Source organism: Mastomys coucha, unplaced genomic scaffold (genome assembly GCF_008632895.1).
Source record: "Mastomys coucha isolate ucsf_1 unplaced genomic scaffold, UCSF_Mcou_1 pScaffold1, whole genome shotgun sequence".
In the NCBI taxonomy this organism is placed as follows: Eukaryota; Metazoa; Chordata; class Mammalia; order Rodentia; family Muridae; genus Mastomys; species Mastomys coucha.
In genome coordinates this window covers 3,265,027-3,290,927 of record NW_022196891.1, presented here as the reverse complement: position 1 = coordinate 3,290,927, position 25,901 = coordinate 3,265,027, and the positions used below count along the sequence as shown (strand labels likewise).

Below are 25,901 nucleotides of genomic sequence, written 5' to 3'. Positions count from 1 at the left end.
TGGAAGGAGGACAGTCACTATGCAGGGCAGGAAAGCTGGACCAGTACCAAGAAGTATCTTTGTTAGAGGAGAGCCTCACTGGTTCCCCATTTCAGAGCATCAGGGTAAAGCAGAGGTCATGAACTCTGAGTGCCATTTCAGAAACAAAGCTGGCGCCCCAAGAACATGCATTCATCAGTCTTTCAGTAGCCTGGACCTTGACATGAAACCAACAATTTTCCTGAAAAGGATTTTCATATACACTGTGTCCAGGCGAGGACTATTCTTACTGTATGGCCAGCATTGGAGCTCTGGAAAGTTAAATAAAAGACAGGAGGTCTTCAAAGCATCACATCTTGCCCACCACCCTAGTGATGAGGATCAACTAGCTATAGACAGGCATTCTCTGATGGAGAACAAAGAGATAGAGGGGAGTTCATGGTAATGATGCCTAAGAGGCATGACTATAAACGAATTCAATATGGAAAATGAGAAAAACTAGAGTTTTAGAAACTTGTCGCCTTCTAGGTCAGGGTCAGACACATGATAGAAATATTATTGTCTTATACAAAATGAGTATTGGCTTAGACATGTACATATCCTTGACCACCACTTAAATAAATCTCCCCCTCTTATCTTCTCTGGATTGAAAAGCTATAACAGGACATCTCCATGAACCACAGCACATAAGAAAGGGAGGCCCGGAGTCTTGCCTACAGGATATCTGTGAATATAAGAACCCTAGAAATAGAACCAAGTTTCCCCAAGCAAATTTAACCACAATCTGAGTTTTGAATCTCTCAGAATAGTATAAGGACGAACTTAACAGTATTTTTTCATAAGGAAGGAAGTAGCTTAAATAAAATCAATACCAGTCTGCATTGTGTTGACCTCCAAATCATTGAAGGTGACTTTATATGCTTGAAGGCTTAGAGCAGTAAAGATTGAGGAAAGAGCAAGGCTACTTCATTAACAGGTGGTGAGATCTGGCTTCTGGTGACAGAAGGTTATGGAAACAAAACTCAAGGGAGGCTTGTGGGATTCCACGCACAACTGTAGCAGCAGGTGGTCAGCTTCAGACACTCAGCCAAACACAAGTGCCCATGTTTTACAATGGGAAACCATATTGCCATTCACCTCAAACCCTCAGAAATCAGAGTAGATTCAAGGGGAGTAGACTCTGCCACAGAAAAGTAGGCTCTGGGTTGGGTTGTGTCGGATAAAAAAGAGGAAAGGGTGGTTGGCGTTAAACTCCACCCAAGACGGAAGGGCCTTCTCTGCAACCACTGCCCCACTCGCTGCAGCTGCCTGGGTGCCCATCTCATCCACCTCCACAAAGGTCTTGTGGACAATTTTGGATAAATACAGATTGGGACTCTTAGAGATTCCAGTAAGGTCAGCCTTCGTGTAATCAAAGACATCCTTAATGCCCATGTCCTGTAGAATTGAATTGAGATCATAGCTATCTTCCATGTTGAACTGGGGGAAGGAAATAGCTACAGGTTTTTCTGACATGTTTTCTGAGCTACTCCAGGCCAGTAGATTTTCATGGTTTATTTTCTTTTCAAGCTGTAAGAAGAAGAAAACATTTAAGGTCATATCATAAGCCTGAAAAAGTACCTCAGTTATTCCAAAGTTCCTGTGTGGATCTGTGTTCCTAGTCAGTTACAGGATGCTCCAAAGACTTTCCCTAAACCTCAAAATAGTTTCTTCTTAATCTTTCCTCTCTAGACTTCACTTAAATCTTTCCTCCCTAAAAATTCTAGAAGAGTCAGCATCCCACTGAGTGTTGGCAGGGTCACACTCAAACACCAGAAAATTCAGTTGGATAAACTCAGGCCAGCACTTCCACCGCAATGTAAAAGTTTCTTTTCTATGAAGCAGGGATAATATGAAAAGGCTCAGGCAGACAGTGGTGGCACATGCCTTTAATCCCAGCACTTGGGAGACAGAGGCAGGTGGATTTCTGAGTTCGAGGCCAGCCTGGTCTAAAGAGTGAGTTCCAGGACAGCCAGGAGAAACCCTGTCTCAAAAAAAAAAAAGAAGCTCTTCCAAGGACTAACCAAGTAAAACATACAATATAATTAGTATACATTAAAAAGTGCTAGTGCATCATATATTTTGAAGCATGACAGTTCTTATTTACCATGCTGGTATCTCTCTCCACCTATCTCTCCACCTATCTATCTCCTATATGTTTATATATTTACCTATCTTGTCTTTCCTCCCCTTCCTCAGAAGAGTGGGCCTCCCCAGACTTCATTAATTTCATGCTCTCAAAAAATACACAGCTAGGCAGTCAGATAGTCTAAGGCAAAGGCCAAAGGCCAAACTATTTTAGAAAGAGCTATTTTGGTTTGTGGAAATTCTCAAGCTATTCATCATACAGATTCTCTGGTCTACAAAATGATTGCAGAAATCTGTGAACTTAAGCAGGGAAGACTCTTGCTCTAGCACTTGCTCATTGCGCTGAAAAAAGTAAGGAGTAAATATCTAATCTCATTCAGATTCCCTGTGTTCTCCAAGGCCTCTCTCTATTGGCTAAGATAGCATCCGTTTTGGACGACGGGCCCTGATGCTATCCCTCAGTGATCCTATTGGACGACGGACCCTGATGCTATCCCTCGGTGATCTGGAGTCTGTACAGAAGTGGCAATGAAGCTCTACCTCTTGCAGGCTCTTCACGTTGTCTTCTGAACAAGGCGGAAGCAGGACCAACATGCTGAGCTTGCCCATGGTATACTTCATTTCCAGGATTTGTGCCTGTAGCTCCTCGATAAAGCCGATTCTGAACTGACCCTTCTGATTCATCATCTTTACATTCTTCTTCTCGTTCTGCAGTGCACAGAGGTACACACGGGTTATAGAGGTAACCACAGAAGGCCGTAAAAAGCTCAAACACCCATTTGCCTCAACATCCCTGAGAAGGGACGTGCTTTAAGAAAGGAGGGGGAAACAACGTCTGGAATATAAACAAATAAAATAATAATAATAACAATTGTAAAAAAGAAGGGAAGGATCTACATCAGAAGTCCAGAGTCAAGCCAGTGACCCAACCTAAGACATCTCTCTACTTACAAATCAATAACATGCCCCCTGCTTTGCCAAATGCTTTATCCTCCCACATCCATCATCAGCTCCAAGACTACTTACTGTTTTCAATCCAAATATCTCTCACACCCTAATCAGCCAAAGTAAGGCTGGAAAGCATAGAGTCTTCAATGTCTGGCATATCCCAATCCATTGTCTTTGTTCATTCTGCCTGAATTACTCTAAGTGGCACCAAGAGGAACCTTAGTTAAACAATAATCATGTGGACATTAAAATGACGGCTGCATCACAGGCTTCCTTTAGAGGCAAAGGCACTACCCTCAGCACCTCCATTTGCCAGCAACACTGGGATAGGGGAAGTTGTCAACTTACAAATGAGGATATACCATGCTTGTAAGACAAACTCGTTAGCACACCTAACTGGCTAAGACGTGATTGGCTGAGATATGACCTCTGGCCTTTCCTCCAATCTTAAATTATCTGGTTTAGAATACAAAACCTGTGAAGTAATATAGGTATGAATCTTTACCCGTGGCTAATTAAGTTATCTTGCACCTTTTTTCTCAAACCTCAACTGGAGATAATACCACCCTTTGCATTATGCTATTTTGGATAAAATGGCGTTAATGAAATGATAATATTCAGAAACTATCAGGCTTTTCTGAACTGCCAGCAACATGCCAGACCACTTTTCCCTGGAAACATATATTTAGAGTGTTTGCATTTCTGGACAACAGGAAAGAGGACAGATAAGTCTAGGGAGAGATGGCAGGGCTCTTGGAAATTATAGAAGAAAACTGAATTGCTTCATATTGTGAGACCAGAAGCAAATTTAAATTGAAGAGGCCCATCTCCTTTTTTATGTGTATACATTTGCTTTCTTTTGTTCTGTTCCATTCTAATTTATGACAAGGTCTGCTATTCCTTATGTAGACTAGGCTGGATTTGAACTTGTGATCCTCCTACCTCTGCCTCATAAGTGCTGACTTTATAGACATGCACCAATCTACACAAACTTTTAATTGATTAACAAATTGTATGTGTTTAGTATTATAGATGTTCTGAAATATGTGTTGTGTTACAGAATAGCTATATTTAAAAGGTTCAGTGAACTTTAGGTACTAGCTTTTGTAAAGCACAAATGGTTTATTATAATTGTAAGCCATAACGTTGGGTCTAGGCATTTGGCTTGAGTCTCTAGACACTCACCCTGATCACCATTAATGGAATTAGGAGCAGGCTACCTAGAAAATGGCAGCTAATACAGTTACCTCACTGAGGCAGAAAGATGCATCGACGGTGTTTTCAGAGTTGAACTCTTTCTCCCACCTGGCCTTGAAGTAAACAGCATTCACCAGCACCAGCACAGTTGACTTATCAATAGCCTCCTTGTCAAACAGTTCCTTGATTTTACCTAGAAAAGCATGCCAGAACATGTGTTGCATGAAAAGTGTTCACAGAGACATTGGAGAGTGACTCATTCAAGCACTGGCCCAAGAAGCCCAAAGCATTACGGGAGGCTTGAAGGAGGGTAAGAGCTATAAAGGAGAACTCTCACTGCCCTGGAGCAAGACCCACGCTAGAGCACTGTGAATATAAACATATCCTCTGTCCTCTTGGCCACTTTTGGTTTCAAATTGTCACCAAACATAGTTTGTTTTCCTCATTATATACCTAATCACCTGACTTTTATAATATACTGGATAGAGTAACTACAATACGAACTTCCTATCTGTCTTAGTCAGAGTTTCTATTTCTGCACAAAACATTATGACCAAGATGCAAGTTGGAGAGAGAAGAGTTTATTCAGCTTACACTTCCACACTGCTGTTGATCACCAAAGGAAGTCAGGACTGGAACTCAAGAAGGTCAGGAAGAAGGAGCTGATGCAGAGGCCTTGCTGATGGACGTATGTTACTTACTGGTTTGCTTCCCCTGGCTTGCTCAGCCTGCTCTCTTATAGAACTCAAAACTACCAGCCCAGAGATGGCACTACCCACAATGTGCCCTCCCCCGCTTGATCACTAACTGAGAAAATGCGTTACAGCCGGATCTCATAGAGGCATTTCCTCAACTGAAGCTCCTTTCTCTCTGATAACTCCAGCCTGTGTCAAGTTGACACACAAAACCAGCCAGTACACTATCTCTATGGAAGTTGTTGAAATTCATTATATGATCTCACATATAAACAGATAGATAGATGATAGACATATAAACACACACACACACACACACACACTCACACACACTCACACAAGGCTATGGTATAAAAGCCTACCTTGTAGAGGTTTATACACTCTCTTTCATTTCACCACAGAAGAAGAACTCTTACGGTTTTGTAAACACACACACACACACACACACACACACACACATACACACACACTCGTGGAAGACAGCACTTCTTTCTAAACCACACCTAGACATTACTCCTTGAGAAGCATCAATAGTTGTCCCTTCTTCGTGGAGTAAATTGCTGTAAGCTATAAAAGGAGGTGCCAAACAGTCAAAAAAGGAACAAGAGGAGCTTGCATTGATCTTAGACCAGGCACCCTGTGATATAAAAGTAAGGACAACAGAAAGCACTCCTGAAAATATCAGGAGGTGGTCTTGTTGCTGCCATCCAGTACTAGTCCATATCAAGACATGTCCACCTTAAATCACCAAGCACTTGAATGCATGTTGAGGCCTTAATGAAGAGAATCCTTTTACAAGAAGATACAGTATAAGGCTGTAAATAGATTCTTAAAATGTTCTAGCAAAGCCAACTCATTAAAGAGAAAATATATATTAGGTTTCAGACAGGATTTCTTCACCAAACTACTACCTTCTAGATAGCTGAATGGAATCTTAAAAGTGCAAAAATTCCAAGGCACACAGAAAAGAAACAGTAAATAATTTGGTAGATTTAAAGATTTCCCTTAAAAAAAAAAAACACCATTAGTAAGCTGATCTTAACTCCATGCTAAAAGTACAGAAAACTTAGAAAATTTCAACCTGAGTGAGGCAACCCAGACCCAAAAGGACAGGCATAGTATGGTCCAACTGATAAGTAGATATTAGCCATATATTACAGAATACCCATGATACACCACACAGACCCAAAGAAGTTAAACAAGAAGAGACGCCCAAGCAAGGTTGCTTGAATCTCACTTAGAAGGGGAAACAAAATAGTCATAAGAGGAAGAGGGAAGCAGAGAACTGGGTAAGAGAGGGGAGGCAGGCTCAGGTGTGGAGAGAGACAGGAGAGACAGGAGAATGAATAGAAATCTGCAGCTGCCTGGGAGTGTGCCACACAAACCAATGCACAAAAGTTTCGACCCAAAGGTTTTGGACTAGTACTAGATTGCAGCAACAAGGCTACCTCCTGATATTTTCAGGAGTGCTTTTGACCCACTCCTGTCTAAAAGAAGTGCAGGGATGGGGCAGAGACAGAAGGAATGGCCAACCAATGATCAGCCCAACTTGAGACTCATCCCATGAACACGCATCAATTCTTGACATTCTCAAAGATACTCAGTGATGCTTGCAGACAGGAGCCTAGCATAACTGTGCTCTGAGAGGCTCTACCCAATAAGCAGACCTACACAGATGCAGGTACCCACAGCCAAACATTAGGTAGATGTTGAGGATACATACGGAAGAGGTGGGGGAAGGATTGAAGGTCCTGGAGAAGACAGAAACCCCTAGGAAGACCAACAGAGTCAACTAACCTGGAGCCCCGGGAGCTCTCAGAGCCAACAACCAAAGAACATTCATGAGCTGGGATGAGCTATGGAAGATGTGCAGCTCAGTCTCCATGGCTGTCTTGTCTGGCCTCAGTGGAAGAGGACAAGCCTAATCTGGTAGACACTTGATGTGCCAGGGTATGGGGATAGCCAGGGGCCCCATTATCTTAGAGAAAAAGGGGAGGAGAATACGGGGAGGAACTCTGTGAGGAAGGAGGAACAGCATCTGAGATGTACATAAATAAATAAACAGGAAAGGAAAAAAGAAGTGTATGTCTCTCCAAATACAAGAAAGAATCAGAATGCATTGCATCAAGGACCACAAGTAACTAGAAATAAAACAGCCACTGTGGTTCCCTGGCTGTCAGTCACTCGAGTACAAGGGCCCTGAGTCAGAGACTCAAATTTAGAGGCAGGAAATGCAATGTCTCACCTTTCCCTCTGCTTCTTCAAACGTTCATGGAACAAGAATAACTCCAATCTCACGCTGACAGTCATTAGGTGCCCTCCTCTAACACTTTGACCTGAGATGATAAGGAGCTCAATTTTGTAAAGGATGTATGTGCATGCACAGGTGGGGGTGGGGACATCCTCCACCACCTAGTGACTCAGACTAGCTGGAACCCTGCCTTCAGTCTTAACGACTGACAAAACCACATGTCACTTCCCCCGTGAGAGGCCTGAGGTGACTGGAGTCTCTACCATGTTAATGGTGGGAAAAGTCTAGAGAGAAGTGGAACAAGTGGCAAGTTAAAAAAAAATAGAAAAATGAGAAGAGAGTTTAAGTCTCTCCCTTATTGGCTGTGTTCAGAATCAACTTTAAAATAAAGAATCCAACTCTGATTTAATATATTTACTATTGGAATTTAGTGAGTAAAAACTACATTTATACACAGCCATAAATAAAAATGAAATTATGCAATTTGCAGCAACATGGATGGAAGTGGGCATCATCAAGGTAGACAAAATAAGCCAGATGCAGAGAGACGCCCAGCCCAGGTCTCCCCTCCCATCAGGATTCCATGCTTGGCTATATATAACACTACAGGGGAAGACTGCCCATGATCGGGTAGAAGGGCTCTCAAGACAGAATGGATGGGCAAACAAGACTGGGTAATGGGAAAGAAACAAAACATTGCCTGTTTTCTCTCATCTAGAGAATCTGAAGTCACACAGATGAGAGGATATAAAAGCAGCTGGAGAACTGCTATTCAGCAGGAAAGAGGCAGGGCAGGGGAGGTGGGTAGTCAAATATATGCAAATCACAAGGATTATATGTATGTATATACATATATATACATAAATACATCAAAACATCATTATTAAAACCACTTCAAACATTACATTTAATAATGCATTTAAATCACTTCCCTGTCTTACACTCCCTAGTTTCCCTTCATTCTTAATTGATCATTAAGAGAATTCTAAAAGCATATATGCATGGGTAGATTCTTATATGTCAATAAATCTCTATATTAATTCCAAGTACATATAAGCCATTATGCTTGCTCCTGTAGCTTTCAACATTACAATTCTACAATTTTAATGTTTTACATTATTTTTGTTACACGAGAGATATATGTAAAAGTAGAGTCCTCAGTAATTTGAATATGACAGATGACTCCAATTTTAAATGGATATTTTATAGAAAAGATGAGTTTTGATCCTATGGACAAAGAAACATTCAGTGCTGAAAGCATTGCTCTTTCTTAAAAGGATAGTGATTCAATAACTGTATCCAAAGGAGACCCCATAATAGAAGCACTGGAGCACAGTATCCAAAGGAGACCCCATACTAGAAGCACTAGAGTACTGAGACATAACTGAAAAAGTCACGGGCTGGCAAGATGGCTCAGAGGTAAAGTCATTCACTAAGAAGCCTGACAGCATGAGCTGGATCCGAGGAAATGGAAAGGTGTGGCGCCTGCAATTGTTCCTCTGACACCCACATGTCAAGTACATGCCCACATGAATACACACATACACACACAATAAGTAAATGAGTGTAATTGCAAAAGTCTCTTAAAATAAGACATCCTAGTAGAAAAAAAGAAAAGAAAATCAGAAACAAATGATAAAAGTGCCTAAGTAGCCCCCACCCTGAACACACCCAGCCTCATCTGATGCTGGTCAGAAGGAGCTCTGAGCATGCCCCACATGTACAAAGAGTAGGCCCCAGAAGAAGAGCAAGTTGTAAAGGTAGGGGGAGGGGCACTGCTTTTCTTGGAAATGGAAAGGTGTGCCAGCCTCACTGCTCAGACCTTTCTTACCTTGGCATTGACTTTCCACCCAAAAGTTAATCTCTTGTCTTGATTTCTCAGTATCCTCCTTGAAATCTACACTTTCGATTGTCGTGTGGTAAAATTGGGTTACGTCATCCGAGTATTCCTGTTCAATTCAAACACGTGGGAAAGAACATGACAAAATCATATAGAAGTGGCTGGTCGGTAAGATGAGATGGTGACCAACAGATCCTGAAAAAGAAACTCCTAACCATCTAACATCAGGGGACTGGCTACCTTAATAGTCACAGACTTTCAGTTTCGATGATGACAAAGTTTCGTGAAGACCATATTAGTTCTATTGTGAATATAATTATAATTAATTCCACATTCAAATAAAATTTTAAAATGGTTTAGATAGGTATTTTTATTAATCCATATTTTAATATAATTTTAAATAAATAATATATTACCAAAAACATCGATTTGTAATCTTTTTAATAAATGAATTACATGTCTAGATTTAGCTCTTAACATCCTAGATATATAATCTGATATGTTAAGATTCAAACCTGGTGCAGAAACTTACTGTGGTGTTCCCCTGGCTCACACCAGCTCTGTCACATATGCCTCTATCTATTCATAAAGCTTACTGACAGTGTGACTCTTTCTTGAGACTGAAATCTTAACTGGAGCATACCCTGCTTCAGGTAAGAGCTGCTTATCCATAGAAAGAAGGCCTGTGACTTTAGGCTCTCAATAATCTATCTTTTGGGGGTGCCATGTACCTTTAGCAAAACATAGTTCCCCTGGGAACCACCTGGTCAAAGCACCATGGGGGATCTTAGAGCGATACCTTTCTGTCTTACCAGGCACATAAGGCACAAAAGATGACTGTCACACACCCCCATTGGAAAAGACAGTCACGTGGGTACCTTATGAAGCTCACTCATGTGCCAATGGGGTGTGAATTACATGACCCTTTCTATCCATGCTGTGCCATTTATAAGTGGTCTCCTGAGCCCAAGGTGAAAACTGTATGGAAGGAGAAAGAAGTGTGGGACCTCAGAATCAGGTCACAGAGATGTCCCAGTCAATAGACCCATGGCCTCTCTTATTTACAGAGCATGCTCTGTGGACACCTTGCCCTGATACTCACCGGGCAGATTGGGAATCCCTGCTCTCCGTAGAGTCTGTTGGCCATACTTATTGTGTAATAAGTTTTGTCTCTGTCTATTCTGGAGAGAAGTTTCCCAAAGTGGCAACCAAGCAATTGATGCTCATTTGTAGATTCACCCTAACAAAAGAAGAAACAAATGGTTTCATAATAACTGGGAAGTTAAGCACCACTAAAGGTTTAAAGGAGCAATACAGAGCTAGCCATGAAGATGTCATTGTCCTGTGTTACCAGGTTTGGGGATGCAGAGAAGAATAGGGCACAGGTGAGGACATAGAAAAGGTGTAGGCAGAAAGGGATTGCAGATCGTGTGCAATTGCTACTGTTTGTGACAGCCTGCACCTACTCTTCAGAATAAGATCACCAAGCACAGCAGAGGGAAAGTGAGCAACTAGCAAAGAAGAGAGTTTTCAGATGCTCACCTGCTGACCCTGAGAAGTTGATGCTTGTTTCTGCCCTTCCAGAGAGCTGTCAGAGGCCTTGCTTTTGGTTTTTGAAGAGAGATCATTGGGTTCTTTGCCTTCGTCCTTGGAAAGTTCATTGAAATGTAATACCTGTGTGATAACGACAAGGGGAGGGCCTTTCAGGGAATATGAAGATGAGAAGTCAACAAAATAATCAACGATAGTTCACAGGACTGGGGCTCACTGAATATTGCCCTCGTCCTCTGAATACATTTAAGACTAGAGATGTGCTCTGTTGATAAGGGGCTAGCCAAGTGTTCAAAGCCCTGAGTTCTCTACCTGTTCATTCTTTTAACTCAGGGGATTAGAAGTTCTAGATTATCCTCAGCTTCATAACAAGTTTGAGTGTGAATATAAAAACCACACAAGGTCTTGAGGATAGAATGAAAAATAATGTAAAATATCTCATGAAAATGCATATTGATTATGTATTGATAAGATATTTCAGAAATGTTGAATTATCCTAAACTTATTATTAAACGTAGCCTTGTCTTTTGAAATTTTCATGTGACTCCTTAAAGTATTTTAAGTTCATATGTGGCTTGAGTTATACTGTGTTGGACAGCACTGATCTGGGTTTCACATCAGTCAGGGGAGTGAATGTGATGCGATACGGCTGCTCAGTATTACAGAGGAAGTAAGGAAGGAGAGGTGTACCCCACACAGCTCAGATCCAGGTACTGGTAGGTGGCCACCAACTGCATAGGGAAAGAAGACCAGCCACTCCTGGAAGATGCTAACCCCATTCCACAGCTAAGTGTTGCTTATGGAAGAAGCAACATAGAGCAGGTATAAGTAGATATAAGAGCATGACCCAGGATAATTCAGCCTTCACCTATGAATCCGACTTCTCCATGTTAAGGAGCAGCAGCCTCATTGATACCTAACTTTTGTGCTGTCTGCTAGAGCCCAGGAGGTGCGAGGCCAGCCTCAGAAGCTCACAGCTCAGAGGGTCTTGTCATATACACTCACTTGTCCTACAACTATTTATTTGATGCCTCTACCAGGCTGTTGCTGCTGTAGAACAAAATCTCTCCGAGATCATGTAGTAATACAGAGGGCATACAAATAATATACATAGTACTTCGTTACGGTGTGTACAATGATTGGAAGTGATCTGTGGGTAAGAGTAACTAGGCTTTTTTATGAGATTGGGAGCTTGGATGGTTACAGTGAGCCTTTTAAAGGTTGGAAACATTGATGAAGAAGAAAGTAAACCAAACAATTGGGCATCTGAGTGTGGTAGTTCCAACAAAAGTCCCCCATGAGCTCACATGTTTGTGTACCTGTCCCTCGTTAGTGGAACTGTTTTGAAAGGATGAGGATGGGTGGCCTTTTGGAGGCAGAGTGTCACTGGTTGAATGAATCTGAGGTTTCAAGACTTGCACTATTCGCAGTGTGCTCTCTCTGCCTCCTGTGTGTTAAGCATTATATGCCTCTCTGCTGTTCCTGTTGCCATGTCTTTGCTCTGTCATTATGGACTCCAACCCTCTGAAACTATAAGCCAAATCAAACAGTCGCTTTTATACATTGATGTGGTCACAGTGTTTTGTCAAAGCAATAGAAAAGTAACTAATACTTTGAGGGAAGACACACAAAGCAAAGGAACCCAAACATAGACCCCAAAGTAAGACTCATTTTCCTTTCGCAAGGGACCTGAGTGACGAATGTGGCAGGCTGGAGAGAGGTGAAGGAAGATAAGAAACAGAGACACAGGTATGGAGATTCATATGCCCAGATCTTAAGGCCAGTATAAGGACTTGGGTTTCTATTTTGAGCCTAATGAGAAGTCTTGGTTTTACAGAATCTTAAAAGTTTGATTTCTGCCTTAAGGAGTCTCAGGCATCAGTGTTAGGAACATACTGTCAATGGGATTAACATAGGATGCTGCCAGAGAAGCAAGAAACGATTGTGGAGCTGAGAACTCAGGGAGTCCAAAGTGCCCTGATTCAGGAGGTTTATCAAAGGGAAAGCCAATGGGATTCTCTGACCAGTGAAATTCCAATGTCTAAGAGTAACTATCTAGGTCCTAATACACTTCTAGTTAATGGGAGGAACAAGAGAAGAAGCACACCCTCATTGCAGGTTCCTAACAATGTTGATATCAATAATTGTAGAGTGAAAGAGTGACAGAAATTTAGACTGTTGTGAAGAGGGAGATCCCACAGGAAAGATGAATGAAATGTAAAGGAAACTACAGAGCTGTCCAAGCCCAAATGCTGAGCACAGTGAGCAACTCCAGATCACAGAGAATCAGATTAGCTTCCTGTGCAGACCCAGACCGAGCACAGGGCACTGTGTGGTGTCTTTCTCAATATATACCTCATCGATCTGATGCGCACTGTCCCCTCTCGCTCCCAGGCGGACCATACCAAAGGCAGCTGAGAGACTCAGAGGGCAGACAAAGATATTTTTACGAGCATTATCTTTGCTAATCTCTTGGAAAAAATCGAAGCAAAATTTGTTGTTTGCCACAGTAAGAGAGTCCATTGTAACACTGGTTACTGTCTGAAAGAAAAAGAAAAAAGAAAAAAATTGAATGGAGAAAACAGATAAATGGCAATTCGTACATTTAATATCCAAAATATAATAATATAAAATTATTATTCAATGTGGTTCTTTTTTTTAAAGATTAATTAATTAATTAATTTAATGTGTATGAGTACACTGTAGCTGTCTTCCAACACACCAGAAGAGGGCATCAGACTACATTGTAGATGGTTGTAAGCCACAGTGTAGAGTTGAACTCAGGACCTATGGAAGAGCAGTCAGTGCTCGTAACCACTGAGTCATCTTTCTGGACCCATTCAATGTTTTTCTTAGCAACTGGAAAAACTGACTTTGAGTAGAGCTCAGTGGTAGAATACTTGCCTAGTGTAGGCAAGATAAGGAAAGGAGAAGGGAGAGGAAGAAATGAGAAAAGGAAAGGAGGTGGAAAGAGAGAGAGAGAGAGAGAGAGAGAGAGAGAGAGAGAGAGAGAGGAAGAAAGGAAGAAAGAAAGAAAAAGGGGAGGATCGAGAAGAGAAAAAAGGAAAAAGAGGAAGAGGAAAGAAAAGAGGAGGAAGAAGACGAGCATGAAGAAAGCAGATTGGGGTAGGGAGGGAAAGAATTGGAAAACTAAAGTCATCAACCTTCCATATAAATAATGAAATTGGTGTCCGTATTGATACACATAGATGTATTTTCATTCACAGCCATAGCAGAAGACGAAATCACTAGTCACTATACTACTAGGCTTAGGAAACAGGAATCTACTATCCCACAGCCCTGGAAGCCAGGAAGCCAGAACTGAGGTATCTCCAGAGCTGGTTCCTCCTGAGGTTCTCAGCAAAAGGCTGTCCCACACCTCATCCACTTCTGGTGTTGTCAGTCACCTCTGTTACTCAGCTTACAGAAGTGTCATTCTAACCCCTGCTCTGTCTCCACATGACATGTATATCTTATACAGGTAAGTGCATCTTACACATGTATGTGTAACCTCATTCAGATAAATTAAGGAAGAGGCTGGCACCAAGTCAGCAACCAAGAAAGCACGAGTCTACCTCTCCCTCCCCTTTGAGCTGTGCCCTCTTCTGCTTGCTCTTCTTCCCTCCACGGTCTGTGACTGAGAAAATGTCCAGCAAATTCTTATGTGGTATGTCTTCTGTTAATGACCTCTTCATCTAATTTGACATACTTTAGCTACTCATCATCAACGCTATTCAAGAGGAAACAGAGCTTGAAAGCCACCAGCCATGTAGAGGCCATTGATTTTAATTCCTTTGTGACAATCTAATAGCACAGGTAAAACAGAGTCAAACAAGGAGAATGGCTTCCCTAGTGACAAGTCCTTGGCTCACCCTCACTCCATCTAGAAATGCAGGCTAGTGTTTGGGGCTCACCCTCCCTCTCAAATGAAGTGGTTTCTTCTTCTCTTCACTTATTGGACCTCATGTATTTCTAAGACACAAATAGAAGCCATGGGTTCGTGTTACGGTTATAAGACACTGAACACAGAGTTAAGCACTGAAACATAGTTAATGCCCTGAAGGGAATGGTGCTTGTGGCCCTAACATCTTCCCAGTTTGATAGAAGCTTGCTGTACATATGAAGCATAGCCCAGCAAGTTCCTAGGCAACCTTCTTAAAAATGTGCCTGCCTTGCATGTGTTAAATACTTCACATACATGAGCTCTAATTCTAGAGTTCTGAAAAGTGGATCCCATCACTTTGATATGACAGAGCCAAGCATTGAAGAAGAAAATCACACATACACACATACATTAAGGTTCACATTAACACTGTCACTCGACACTGTTTTAACTACATCAGTATCGCCTCTTCAATGAAAATAGGCTGATTGTGTGTGCATGCACACACACACACACACACACACACACACACACACACACACACACACCCCACTGTACATACTGAATGTACAATGGTGCATTCACACCCCCCTTTAAATGCATGTCTATAATCATTCTTAAAGGTTTTTTCTGACAAAATTGTAACAGATTTGTTCTTCTCACTCTAGCCCTGACATTGGGTTTGAGATAAACTTTTCGTTTTAATGTTATGTGGCTGAGGTGGTCAGCCCTATACCCATGTGTATACAGGAAACGCTAGTTGAACTCAGAGAGACATAGATTTGAGAAGGGAACATAGATTTCATTTGAGAGGAGTTCAGAGGGTACAAGGAAAGATTTGGAGGGTAAGAGAGAGGTGGGTATGGTTAAAATGCCTTGTACCCATGTGTACAATTCTCATAAAAATAGTGATGCATGGGCCAATTTTAGAGGCCATTTGAGTTTTTTGCTGTTGTTTTGTTTTGTTTTGTTTTGTTTTCACAAACAATATTCCCTGAAAGTGGCATTTCTTAAGATAGTATGTGTCCTAGTATCTCAATAAAGTCGAATCGCCCCAGAAAGCATGTTTTCACTAGGAAATGCTTTCACATTCTTTATAGTTCTTTTAAACTCTGCTTCCACTGACAATAGTGAAGTAAACATGCTAATGGAGTAAAGAAAGGATGCCAATGGCCTGAGTCGAAGGGATTTAGTCATAACTTTAAAAAAAAAAAAAAAAAGCTTAATGCTTTTTAAACCTTGATTTTATTGCCACAGTTGACACAGGTAACATCACACTGTGGATGACACAGTTGACACAGGTAGCATCGCACTGTGGATGAAGAGGACAGTGGCCACTCTGGAGGCCGCTTGCTACTCACAACAGGGTCAGAGGACACACAGAATGATCGATCCTGGCTGGCAAACGGTGTTCTCAGCCTGGTGAATGCTCACTCTGCAGTTGCACCACACCACCTCTGGCCCTCGGGAGGGCTGTTCATCCGCAGCATTAGTGCTCACGGAGCTAAATGAACAAAAGCTTCACTGCTTTAGGAAGGGCATGACCATTCATGTAGACCAACTCCCTTCTTCTCAGAACAAAAAATCCTCTGAGAACAGATGAAGGGCCGTGATTTGCACACTACCATGTATGGGCCAGGAGAGAATCCACGCTAAGACATCACCATGCCCAGACCTGCTCCCAGTTACAGCACTTTGTTTTATTAGCAATATTTGCCCTTGTTTCTAATACCCGTGCTATCTTTTGCTCACACTATATCCTCACGTTCTCTCTACCACTTCTGCAGACAACATCTAGCAATTTTGTGAGCTAGTTTTCACGACTCTCTTGTCTTGGCTGGTCTCATCTCAGCTTCCTTTTCTGAGTATAAGCCTGTTAGCATGCCACAGACCAACTTGCATCCCCTACTGTACTCTGCATGCCTTTAGCACTTCCTTTCAAGGAAGAGTTTGTAACAGAAGATGGCCAGGAAAAAGAAACAGCAGAGTTAATGCCGCAGCAATAACAAGATATCAATGTTTGCTCTGCTTGACTTTATACAAAAGTCTAGAATATAGAAAATATGAACATGTAATGTCTTGATTAAGATGCCATCTGACAACCATCTTCTTACGGTCAGTTGGTTGGTTGGTTGGTTGGTCAGTAGGTTGATTCTGTGGTTGATTGGTTAGTTAGTTGGTTAGCTAATTAGTTAGGGATGCAGTCTTTATACTCAAAAATTATCTAATCATTCTATAAATGCTTATAACCTTTTTCGACTCGGTTAGGTATTGTAAAAGGATGAACTGAAAGAGATGCAATGCCTGCCTTTGAGAAGTATTGACAGACCATGCAAAGTTCCTGAACAATCCAATCTGGTATCTTTTTTGTTTTGTTTTGTTTTGTTTTGTTTTTGTTTTTGTTTGTTCGAGACAGAGTTTCTCTGTGTAGCCCTGGCTATCCTGGTACTCACTCTGTAGACCAGACTGGCCTCGAACTCAGAAATCCACCTGCCTCTGCCTCCCAAGTGATGGGATTAAAGGCGTGCGCCACCACCACCTAGCCCCAATCTGGTATCTTAAAGGTGAGGAGAATGGCTGCATTTGAGGGTGGGTTTGGGAAACAGTGGTCAGTCTTGTGTAGAAACATTAGTAATCCAACAGACTGACTTCCCAGCCAGACATTAGAGTGTTTGCCAAATTCTATCGTGTAAATGCACTCACTGTGGTAAAGTTTAAACTGCAAAGAGAACATCAGTATGTCCAGATTTGGAAAAGAATGGAATCTGCTCTCATAAAAAGGGGGAATCAGTCCCAGGGCACCCTAGGCCCTGAGCATAGAGACTTCTAGAAGCTGATCAAGTTCCTTATCTAGGTGTTGCTTGCATGGTAAACTTACATCTTTACACATTCATGTGGATTTATATGTAAACATAACTTGCATGTATATGTTTAATTTTAAAATGCATTATAAATATATTATCAAACATGACAGTCTAAGACACTGTCAGTTTTTATTTGGTACAAGAATGAAGAATATTGGAAAACTGAAAGCAAGACCTTGCAGTGAGACTCAGGCCTTAGATGCCAGTAGGGCGTGCTCTCCAGGATCCAAAGGAAGTGCTTCCCTTTTATGCTGGGAAATATTCACGGTGCAAACTGAGGTTGTGTAAGTCTAAAGGTGATTGACTGCTAGTGAAGGCTGCCTCTTAAGCTGAAACTTGAAAAACTTGAATACGATTTACCCTAGTCATCACTATTTCCAAACACCCCTGAAATAACCTTTTAAAGTAGTAAAGTCCCCCTAAATCCACTCTGCTCAATCCATGAGAATTAACCTCACCCATGATGACTTTAGAATTCTAGCCAGTGTACCCAATGTTTTACAAATATTGTCTCTAATTCTCAAAAAGAAAAAAAAACAGCTTATAAATTTAGAAGCTCACACTGTCAAATAAAGTGAACAGTAGTTTGCAAACTGATTAACTCAGAGTAACACAGGAGACATTTTCCCACCTTCTACATGCTCCACCCTCAGCAAATACTACCACCCTAATGCCACATCCTGGATACCCCATCACTCATCTCTGTTATGACAACCTCTGCTACAAGCACCTATCCAATTCATGTCTCTCACCAAGGCAACTATTTGCACAAAGGACTCCCAGCCTACAGAGTCCTTAGGGCATCTTCCTTGAATCTCCTTCCTGCCTAAGTGTGTCTTAGACCCCAGTTTGTCCCCCTACGACTCCCATAACCATTGCTCATAATACCGGCCTTGTAAAACTTTTCATATTGCTTACAGACAGAAATGGAGAGACCAAGACTGTAAATAACTTTAACTGAGATTGTCTTGCATAGTTCATACCTATTAACCCCAAGATCACCTCTTTCTGATCGTGGCTATACAGAGATGAGGTAACAGAAAATAAAATAAAAACCCATCTATGACAAAAAAGCTATCATATTTTCTCAATATTCTAACTAACTGATATACTACTTAATCTCTAACAAGACATAAAGAATGTGATAATATAAAAAAATGATTCTCAAATTGTTACTCACTGTACATATGGGAGAATGTTGACAATGAGAGGTTTGGGCTTTATTGTATTCATAACTTCATTGTCTTTGGTTCCCATGTGCTTTGAGGTCTTGAAATTTCAGCATGCACTTCATATCATGTATACATTATGTGTATGCATGTGTCCAAATGTGTGCATTGTATATGTGTGTACATGCATATATGTGAGCATATGCCTGTGCATGTATGTGCAAATGTATGCATGTGTGTGTATGTGTGCATGTCCATGCTTATATGAGTGTATACCTCTGGGTATATGCATTCTCTTCACAACTCCTCACTTCAGACTGTGTCTTACATGTATGTCTACATTGTAACTGTGTTCATATTTGTCCTTTTACTCTCTGTACAATTTAATGAATATATGCAATTTATAAACAGATGCCTTAATACTGGTCACTTTTGTTTTCCATCTTTCACTATTATAAAGTGAACATCTTCATATATATAGTTGCTTCCTCTTTCATCTTATTTCCTGATGATACTTCTTCAGCATAAGATTTCTAAGTCAAATAATTTAAGAGTTTTTATCTTTCATACTATCATCTCAGAGGTTCGGATAAAGACACACAAATCATAATCTATGTTCAGATAATATCAGTTTGCCATTCCTTATTACTTCAAATATAAAAATGGGGTCAATAAGATGGTTCAGCTGGTCAATGTCCTTGCTGAAAAGCCTGAGAGGACCTGAGTTTGAGCCTTAGGACTCTAATGGTGCAAGAGAGAACTGATTCCTGTAAGTTGTCCTCTGAGCCTCACTCACAAATCATAGCATGGGCATGGGTGCACACACACACACACACACACACACACACACACACACACACACACACAAATTAATAGTCTTGAAAAGTAAACATACAAAACAGTAGTATTACATTTCATTGATATTCCAGTGATGGTAATGTTGGAACATTTAGTATATGATTTCTCCTATTTAGAGATCGTCTGTTAGTTCTCTTTTCATATTTACCTGTAACTCATCTATTGAAGTTGTGAAATGTATGGATTGACTATAACACTTTATCATATGTATATATATATTTACATATATAATATGTATCATGAAAGCTGAAGTTGATTCCTAAAGTTTACTTCCCATTATTGTTATTGTAGAAGTATTTTTACTCTTTTTGTTTTGGTTTGGTTTGGTTTTTTGGGTTTTTTGTTTTTGTTTTTGTTTTTTGAGACAGGGCTTCTCTGTGTAGCCCTGGTTGTCCTGGAACACACTCTGTAGACCAGGCTGGCCAGGAACTCAGAAATCCACCTGCCTCTGCTCCCAAGTGCTGGGATTAAAGGCGTGCGCCACCACCACCCGGCTGTATTTTTACTCTTAGTTATTTAAAATCCTTGATTATTTTGGTGCTATTTTGACATTTCAAACCTGAAATTATCATATCTTGAGAAAAATTTTAAAACACATCAATTTCCAATTTTTATAAGAAAATAAAACTTCCTTGTATAATTTTAGCTGTCTCTTGTGTGCTTTTAATTCTAAATGTTTTTCTTTTGTTAAGAAAAAGACCTTTTTTTAACTTTCTGTTGTTTGGTTTAGTGGGAGGAGTCTGACTATCTATTGTTTTATTGTTTTTCTGTTCCATGATGTTAGAGACAGAACCAAGAGCTAACCATGTACTTTGATCAAGCTTTATTCATAGTCCTCTTAGAGGGTTTAAGGCACCAGTACAAGATCTATCACACCTAGCTTCTATATTTCGGGCTTCTCTATTCATGAAACATCCTCTTACACTTGCTACCACCCTCTTCTCCTCAAAGTTCAATTAGTCCCCATTGTACGTGGTGACCACTACACTTACTTCTCTTTGCTTGTCCTTATAAGTATTGACCCATAAATACTTGCTTTTTATATTCAGTATTCACTTCACTTCTAAATATGGTTCCCTTGAGGGTGAACTCAGAGTTCTTATTCATCTCTGTACTTTGTAAGTGAAGAAGAGAATGCCAGCACATTGAAGCATTTAGCAAGTATGCATGGACTCCTTTGCTTTGTTTCTGTGGTAAACAGTTCTAATATCTGAAATCTTAGGTAGCATCATTGAAACATGTTGATATCTGCTGCAGCTATAATGGGTGGAAGTGTTGCATAGTAGAAACAGCCCTTGATTAGTATTTTACTAGATTAGAAACAGTTCATGTTTGTTTCCTTTTATGAGAAAAAATGTTAAATTTAAATTGGATAGAGGTTCTAACAACAAGAAGATTTTGGATAAAATTATTCTTTAATGATTGACAAAATGACTCACAGGGTAAAGATAGCTGCCACCAAGCCTAATGACATGATTCTGATCCCCAAGTACAAGGAAAGAACCAATTTCCACAAGTCATTCTCTAGCCTCCGCACATATGCCATGGCGCGCGCGCACACACACACACACACACACACACACACACACACGCAAATAAACATATTTTTCATTTAAAAAAATTATTATTTCCTATATACAATAGGAAAAAACTTAATACTCCAAATTCCAAATTTCTCAGATTTTATAGCTTCTATAATTTTCTCATCTAACAACCCAACCATGAAACTCCATCTTTATGTAGTTAGATGTTATTCTTCTAGAATCAACAGTCAAAACAGGAAATAAGCTACAGTAAATAATATCTAAAAATAAAGAAATAGTTCTGAAAGACGTTAATCAAAACTGTTTTTTAAGATATGACACAAAAATATATTTAAATTCACATTGTTTAAAATGTAGAAATTGCATATTGTGCCATTTTATATTTCAGAAATAATGTATTAAAAGATGAGATATAATCCCAATGTGAAGATGAAAATTTTCAATCAGCTAAATCTTTTAAAGACTCAACCATACATATCAGCTCCCTGAGTGGGCAATTGGGGCCTGAGGAATAGAATGTTAATTTATATTCTAATGAGTATTGTCATAGCTATAGAAAAATCCAAACCATCATAAAACAAAAATACTCTTTTTAAGGACATCTGACTTAATAGATATAAGATATAAGATCATTTCAATTATATCCTTTGGGTTTCTAGTATTTAAAATAAACTTCCAGTGTAGTCTTCATTGTTCAAAATGATACACATGTAAGCATTTACCTTCTTGCCTTAGATTTGCTTCTGAGCCCCGGCCAGGGAAGTTTCAATCCACACCCTGTCAGGAATGGAAATATATCAGCATGGCCCCTCCCATGCTGGCATGTTTCCAGGCACCGTGTTGCAATCTAGAGTAGAGTTGTCATTGATTGATTGAGGGGAAATGAAAATGTGACAGGTGTTTCTTCAAACAAGCTCCCATACCCTATGCTTTCAATTAAATTAAATATTTAACATATTACATTTACATTTTCTTCGGTGTATACAGTTGTGTCTTTTCATGAATCCCTAAAAATAATTTCTGCCCAGCACTCTTCACTCCAACATCGTCAACAGGAAAGAAAAGCAAGAGTCTCATTTTTAACCCATACTCACTATCCTAGATGTCTTACAACTGGTTTTCAATTAGTATAAGCTTCTACAACTCATTACATGGGGGTTGCAAGATGTACTATTTCTAAAGTAGAGGTATAGCTCTTGCAGTGCCGCAAAGGTGACCATGGGGACTATTATTTGACTACTGGCTAAAAAAACTGAATATATTGCATGATAGGGGTTATAAAAAAAATCTGGTAGAGAGCATATGGAGGATAAGAGACAGAGAAAAGAAGTTTCTGGAAAAGAACAGTTGTCAGGAAGCAGAGACACACACTGAACATACATCAATATTACAAAGAGGCTTTCTATAGTGTCTTCCTCAGCTCTGACCTGCTTGCTTCTGAACAACTGAGGTGGGGGGAAGGATTTAAAAGTGAACCAGAGAAAATTCTGATGTTACTTCTAGCTCCAACACTCCAGGATCCTAAAATGCTCTTGCCTGTGACTTGGAAGTCATCTAGAAAAGGCAATAACAAGAGAGAGGGAAAGAGGAAGCTATGGAGTGTCCCTGGGAACCAACAGGATGTAGCAATACATAATAGTCCCTCTCCTGTTTCTCTCTCTCTCTCTCTCTGTCTCCCCTACATCTTCTGTATTTCTTGTCAGACAACAATATTGTTAGAAACATGAGCTGCTAAGATATAAGGAATTTCAAATGAACTGATTAAAATGATATTGCTTTTATGGAGAATATAAGTTTCTTATTCACCTAATTCACAATGAAGCAAGTTAGAGTCATCTTTACAAGGTAAGATTCAGTTGGAATTCGTGGCTAAACAGTGAGAAGCTTTCTCCTGTCTCAAACAACAATGAGAGAAACCAAGTTTTCCATTAATATCCTCACCTTTCTGATCACTTGGAATGTAACTCTGTTTCTTTCTCTACAGTTCCAAACACCACTTAGCTATTGGTAATGGTCTGCAGGAAGATGGAAAATGTACCATAAGATTCAATAAATGGTTCATGCTAACTGATCATTGGCTCTTATGTGAATGTGTGCATCACTGCAGTCTTTTACAAAGGTCACTCTTTAACTTTAGAGCAGGGTGGCTTCTTTTCTAACCTCATGGATTTGTGATTTTCCCTCTCGTTACTGTTGGCTGCTGATATTGCCCTGAGATTCTAAGCACCTCAGCAGATTCAATCTCATTTGATTATCTTTTATCTAGGATTTCATCTACTTATCTTCAAATTAAAAAAAAAAAAGTCTAACAAAAAATGCCTGACTACAGATGACTATGAAAATAAGCCTAAAGGCATGGGGTGGTGTGATAGTCCCACCAGTGAAGACAGAAGCCACGACAAGCTGCAGTTGCATGCTAAGGTCACCTGATGGCTTACTTCCAAAGAGGAAAGGGGTATGTTGTGAGTTGTCTGTGACAAGCATCCTCAGGACATCACACAGAAAGTCTCCTCTGAGCAGCTGAAGAAAGGCTGTCTCTAATGCTGGAGACCTCAAGCACAAAAGAGTCAATGATATTGAAACCCATGCTAAACTTTTTCCAATTTTTCTAATTGTAATCTTGTTTTTAGAATTTGGTGGATGCACTTAGATAAAACACTTACTCATTGTCAAGTTATCAAGGAACTAGAAGGAATTTCGGAGGTCAACCAGCCTGAGTATCCTAAACAAGGTGAGGTTAAAAAAACAACAACAACAACAGCACACCATAAAAAATAGTGCCTGCTTCATCAAGTATGGCTTCCTCCCATTTATGTTACAACTCATCATGAGTTATAAACCAATCAATTAACCTTTTAATGACTAATTGGACTTTTTCCACCTGGAATTGAAAATTCAAAGATGCCAGAATGATTCACCGACCAAAGCCTTTGCCAGCTGCTGATACAAAATGCCATGATTAAGAGTCTCCTCTTGATGACAGCAGTGTGTTCAAGATATTGATAATAATAAGTCTCACATCTAAATTTTTACCTCAAGACCAAGGAAAACAAGAACAAATATCAGAAAAGACATTAATTTAAAATTGGACTTAAAATACCAATTCTGTTGGGCATGGTGTTACATACCTTTGATTTCAGCATTTTGGAGGCAGTGACAGGTGGATCTCTGTGAGTTTGAAGACAACTAAGGCCTGTCTCAAGATAGGGAGGGAGGGAAGGAGCGAGTGAGAGAGAGAGAGAGAGGAACGAAAAACTCAAAATACCAATTTCCCTTCCCATAAAAGCCTTTGGTTCTCTCAGACCATAAACTGAATCATCTAAGATTGGCAATAACACCGACTGCCTGGCCCAGTCTGCCTGAGAGGTGGAGGCCACAGACAGCCCAAAGAGTAGAAAGATGGCAGAAGATAAGGAACCCTAGGAGCGGAGCACGTGGGTGCAGGACCAGAATCAGCCTGAACTTTACTACCTGGGACCTTGACCAAATACCTTTTCAATGTGAATCTTCTCATCTGTAAACAAATAAAAATCAGTCTTTATGAAATATATTTATTCTGGTCCAAAACTGTAAAGCTGGCTTTCATTCGGTCATCAGTATTGACAAAGATTAGCCTCTAGCAGATCCAGCCTATTGCCCTATTTTTTAAAATAAGGTTTTCTCAGAAAGCACACAGCTAACCACATAGTATTATCTAAGACTTGGGTAGTTGTGAAGGAACCACATGTCCTACAAAGCCAAACTGACCTCTCTGCTCTTCTCTAAAAAGTTTGCTGAGCCCTGCTGTACATGATGACCCTTTGTAACTTTGAAGCCTGTGAACTCTTTATATCCTTAAATATGCAGCTGATCCTTACACTTATTAAATGGATATCATACTGGTAATAAATATAGTTTCTTCCAATAAAAAAAAATGTGTTTAGGGCTAGAGAGGGGTGGTTAAGAGCTCTTGTTCTTGCAGAGGACCTGAATTCAGTTCCTAGGACCCATATCAGGAAGCTTAGAACTGCCTGTAACTCCATGGAATCTAATGCTTGTGACCTCCATGAGTACGGCCACAACCCACAACCTCCCCACAGAGAGAGAGAGAGAGACAGAGAGACAGAGAGAGAGAGAGAGAGAGAGAGACAGAGACAGAGACAGAGACAGAGACAGAGAGACAGAAAAGACAGAGAGAGATAGAGAAATAGATAATTTAAAAATATGTGTTTTGGTTTGATCTCAATTCCAGATAAAACTCTAAATCCCTTTTAATTCTGCTGTAAAATAATAGCCCAGACACTGATTTATTGGACCACTAGTTATCAAATGCCAATTGTGTGTCCAACACTAGGTACATGAAAAATGAAGACAGCATTGTCCCTCTATCATGAAATCTGGTACAATAGACCTCTACAGTACAGACTAGACCACATTTATTCATGTAAGAAAACATCAATTTAAGATCTTACATGAGCTGGACATTGGTGGTACAGTCTTTTAATCCTAGCACTTAGAAGACAGATGTAGAGGGAACTCTGTGAGTCCCAGACCAGAGTGATCTACACATTGAATTCCAGGACAGCCAGGGTTACACAGAGAAACCCTCTCTCAAACAAACAAACACCAAAAGATTTTATATGTAGTAGGCCTTTCCATATCCATTGTTTCACTCAGACTTCCAATAACTATCTCAAAATGACTTGAGAAAAAAATTAAAACTTGGAGCACTTTAGTCATCCTGCTAGAAAGTAGCAGAATGGGTGGCAATTAAATACCTACCTGTTTTCCATGATTAGCCCAGAGTAAAAGTCTCCAGCATGAATGCCTTACACACCAGGACAACTAGCCTCAAGAGACATCACTACCTACAGGAGCTTGCCTACCTCTCAATACATACCTGCAACCTAGTGAGGGCCGTCTCCAACTGAAGTCCAAGCTCTGATAAAGTCAATTCAATACCTCAAGGTAGAAACAGCCAACCTCTACAGCCTGCAGAGACTGGTAAGGAGAGGT

General features: G+C 40.3%; 1 protein-coding gene across 3 annotated transcripts; it reads right to left on the bottom strand.

Moving 5' to 3' along the window:
- Positions 1 to 860: 860 nt before the first annotated feature.
- Serpinb12 (serpin family B member 12) lies at positions 861 to 25,901 on the bottom strand. 3 transcript variants are annotated; one of them, XM_031340669.1, is made up of 9 exons: positions 25,786 to 25,801; positions 21,629 to 21,683; positions 12,944 to 13,129; positions 10,580 to 10,711; positions 10,140 to 10,277; positions 9,029 to 9,146; positions 4,302 to 4,444; positions 2,647 to 2,814; positions 861 to 1,548 (listed from the first exon to the last, which is right to left on the bottom strand). In XM_031340669.1, the coding sequence occupies exons 3-9, from the start codon at positions 13,109 to 13,111 to the stop codon at positions 1,144 to 1,146; spliced, it is 1,272 nt and encodes a 423-aa protein (XP_031196529.1). In that variant the 5' UTR covers positions 13,112 to 13,129; positions 21,629 to 21,683; positions 25,786 to 25,801; the 3' UTR covers positions 861 to 1,143. The 3 variants fall into 3 exon arrangements, with proteins under 3 accessions (XP_031196529.1, XP_031196545.1, XP_031196539.1); XM_031340685.1 differs by lacking the exon at positions 21,629 to 21,683 and having other exon boundaries at positions 25,786 to 25,901; XM_031340679.1 differs by lacking the exon at positions 25,786 to 25,801 and having other exon boundaries at positions 21,629 to 21,759.

Bases quoted from the DNA above. Each gene is read 5' to 3' on its own strand.
- Serpinb12 (XM_031340685.1), bottom strand. From the start codon at position 13,111: ATGGACTCTCTTACTGTGGCAAACAACAAATTTTGCTTCGATTTTTTC. The intron at 4,445-9,028 runs GTAAGAAAGGTC...ATGCTTTTCTAG, and splicing joins GGTGGAAAGTCAATGCCAAG to GTAAAATCAAGGAACTGTTT. The intron at 2,815-4,301 runs GTAACTGTATTA...TGTGCACTGCAG, and splicing joins CATCTTTCTGCCTCAGTGAG to AACGAGAAGAAGAATGTAAA.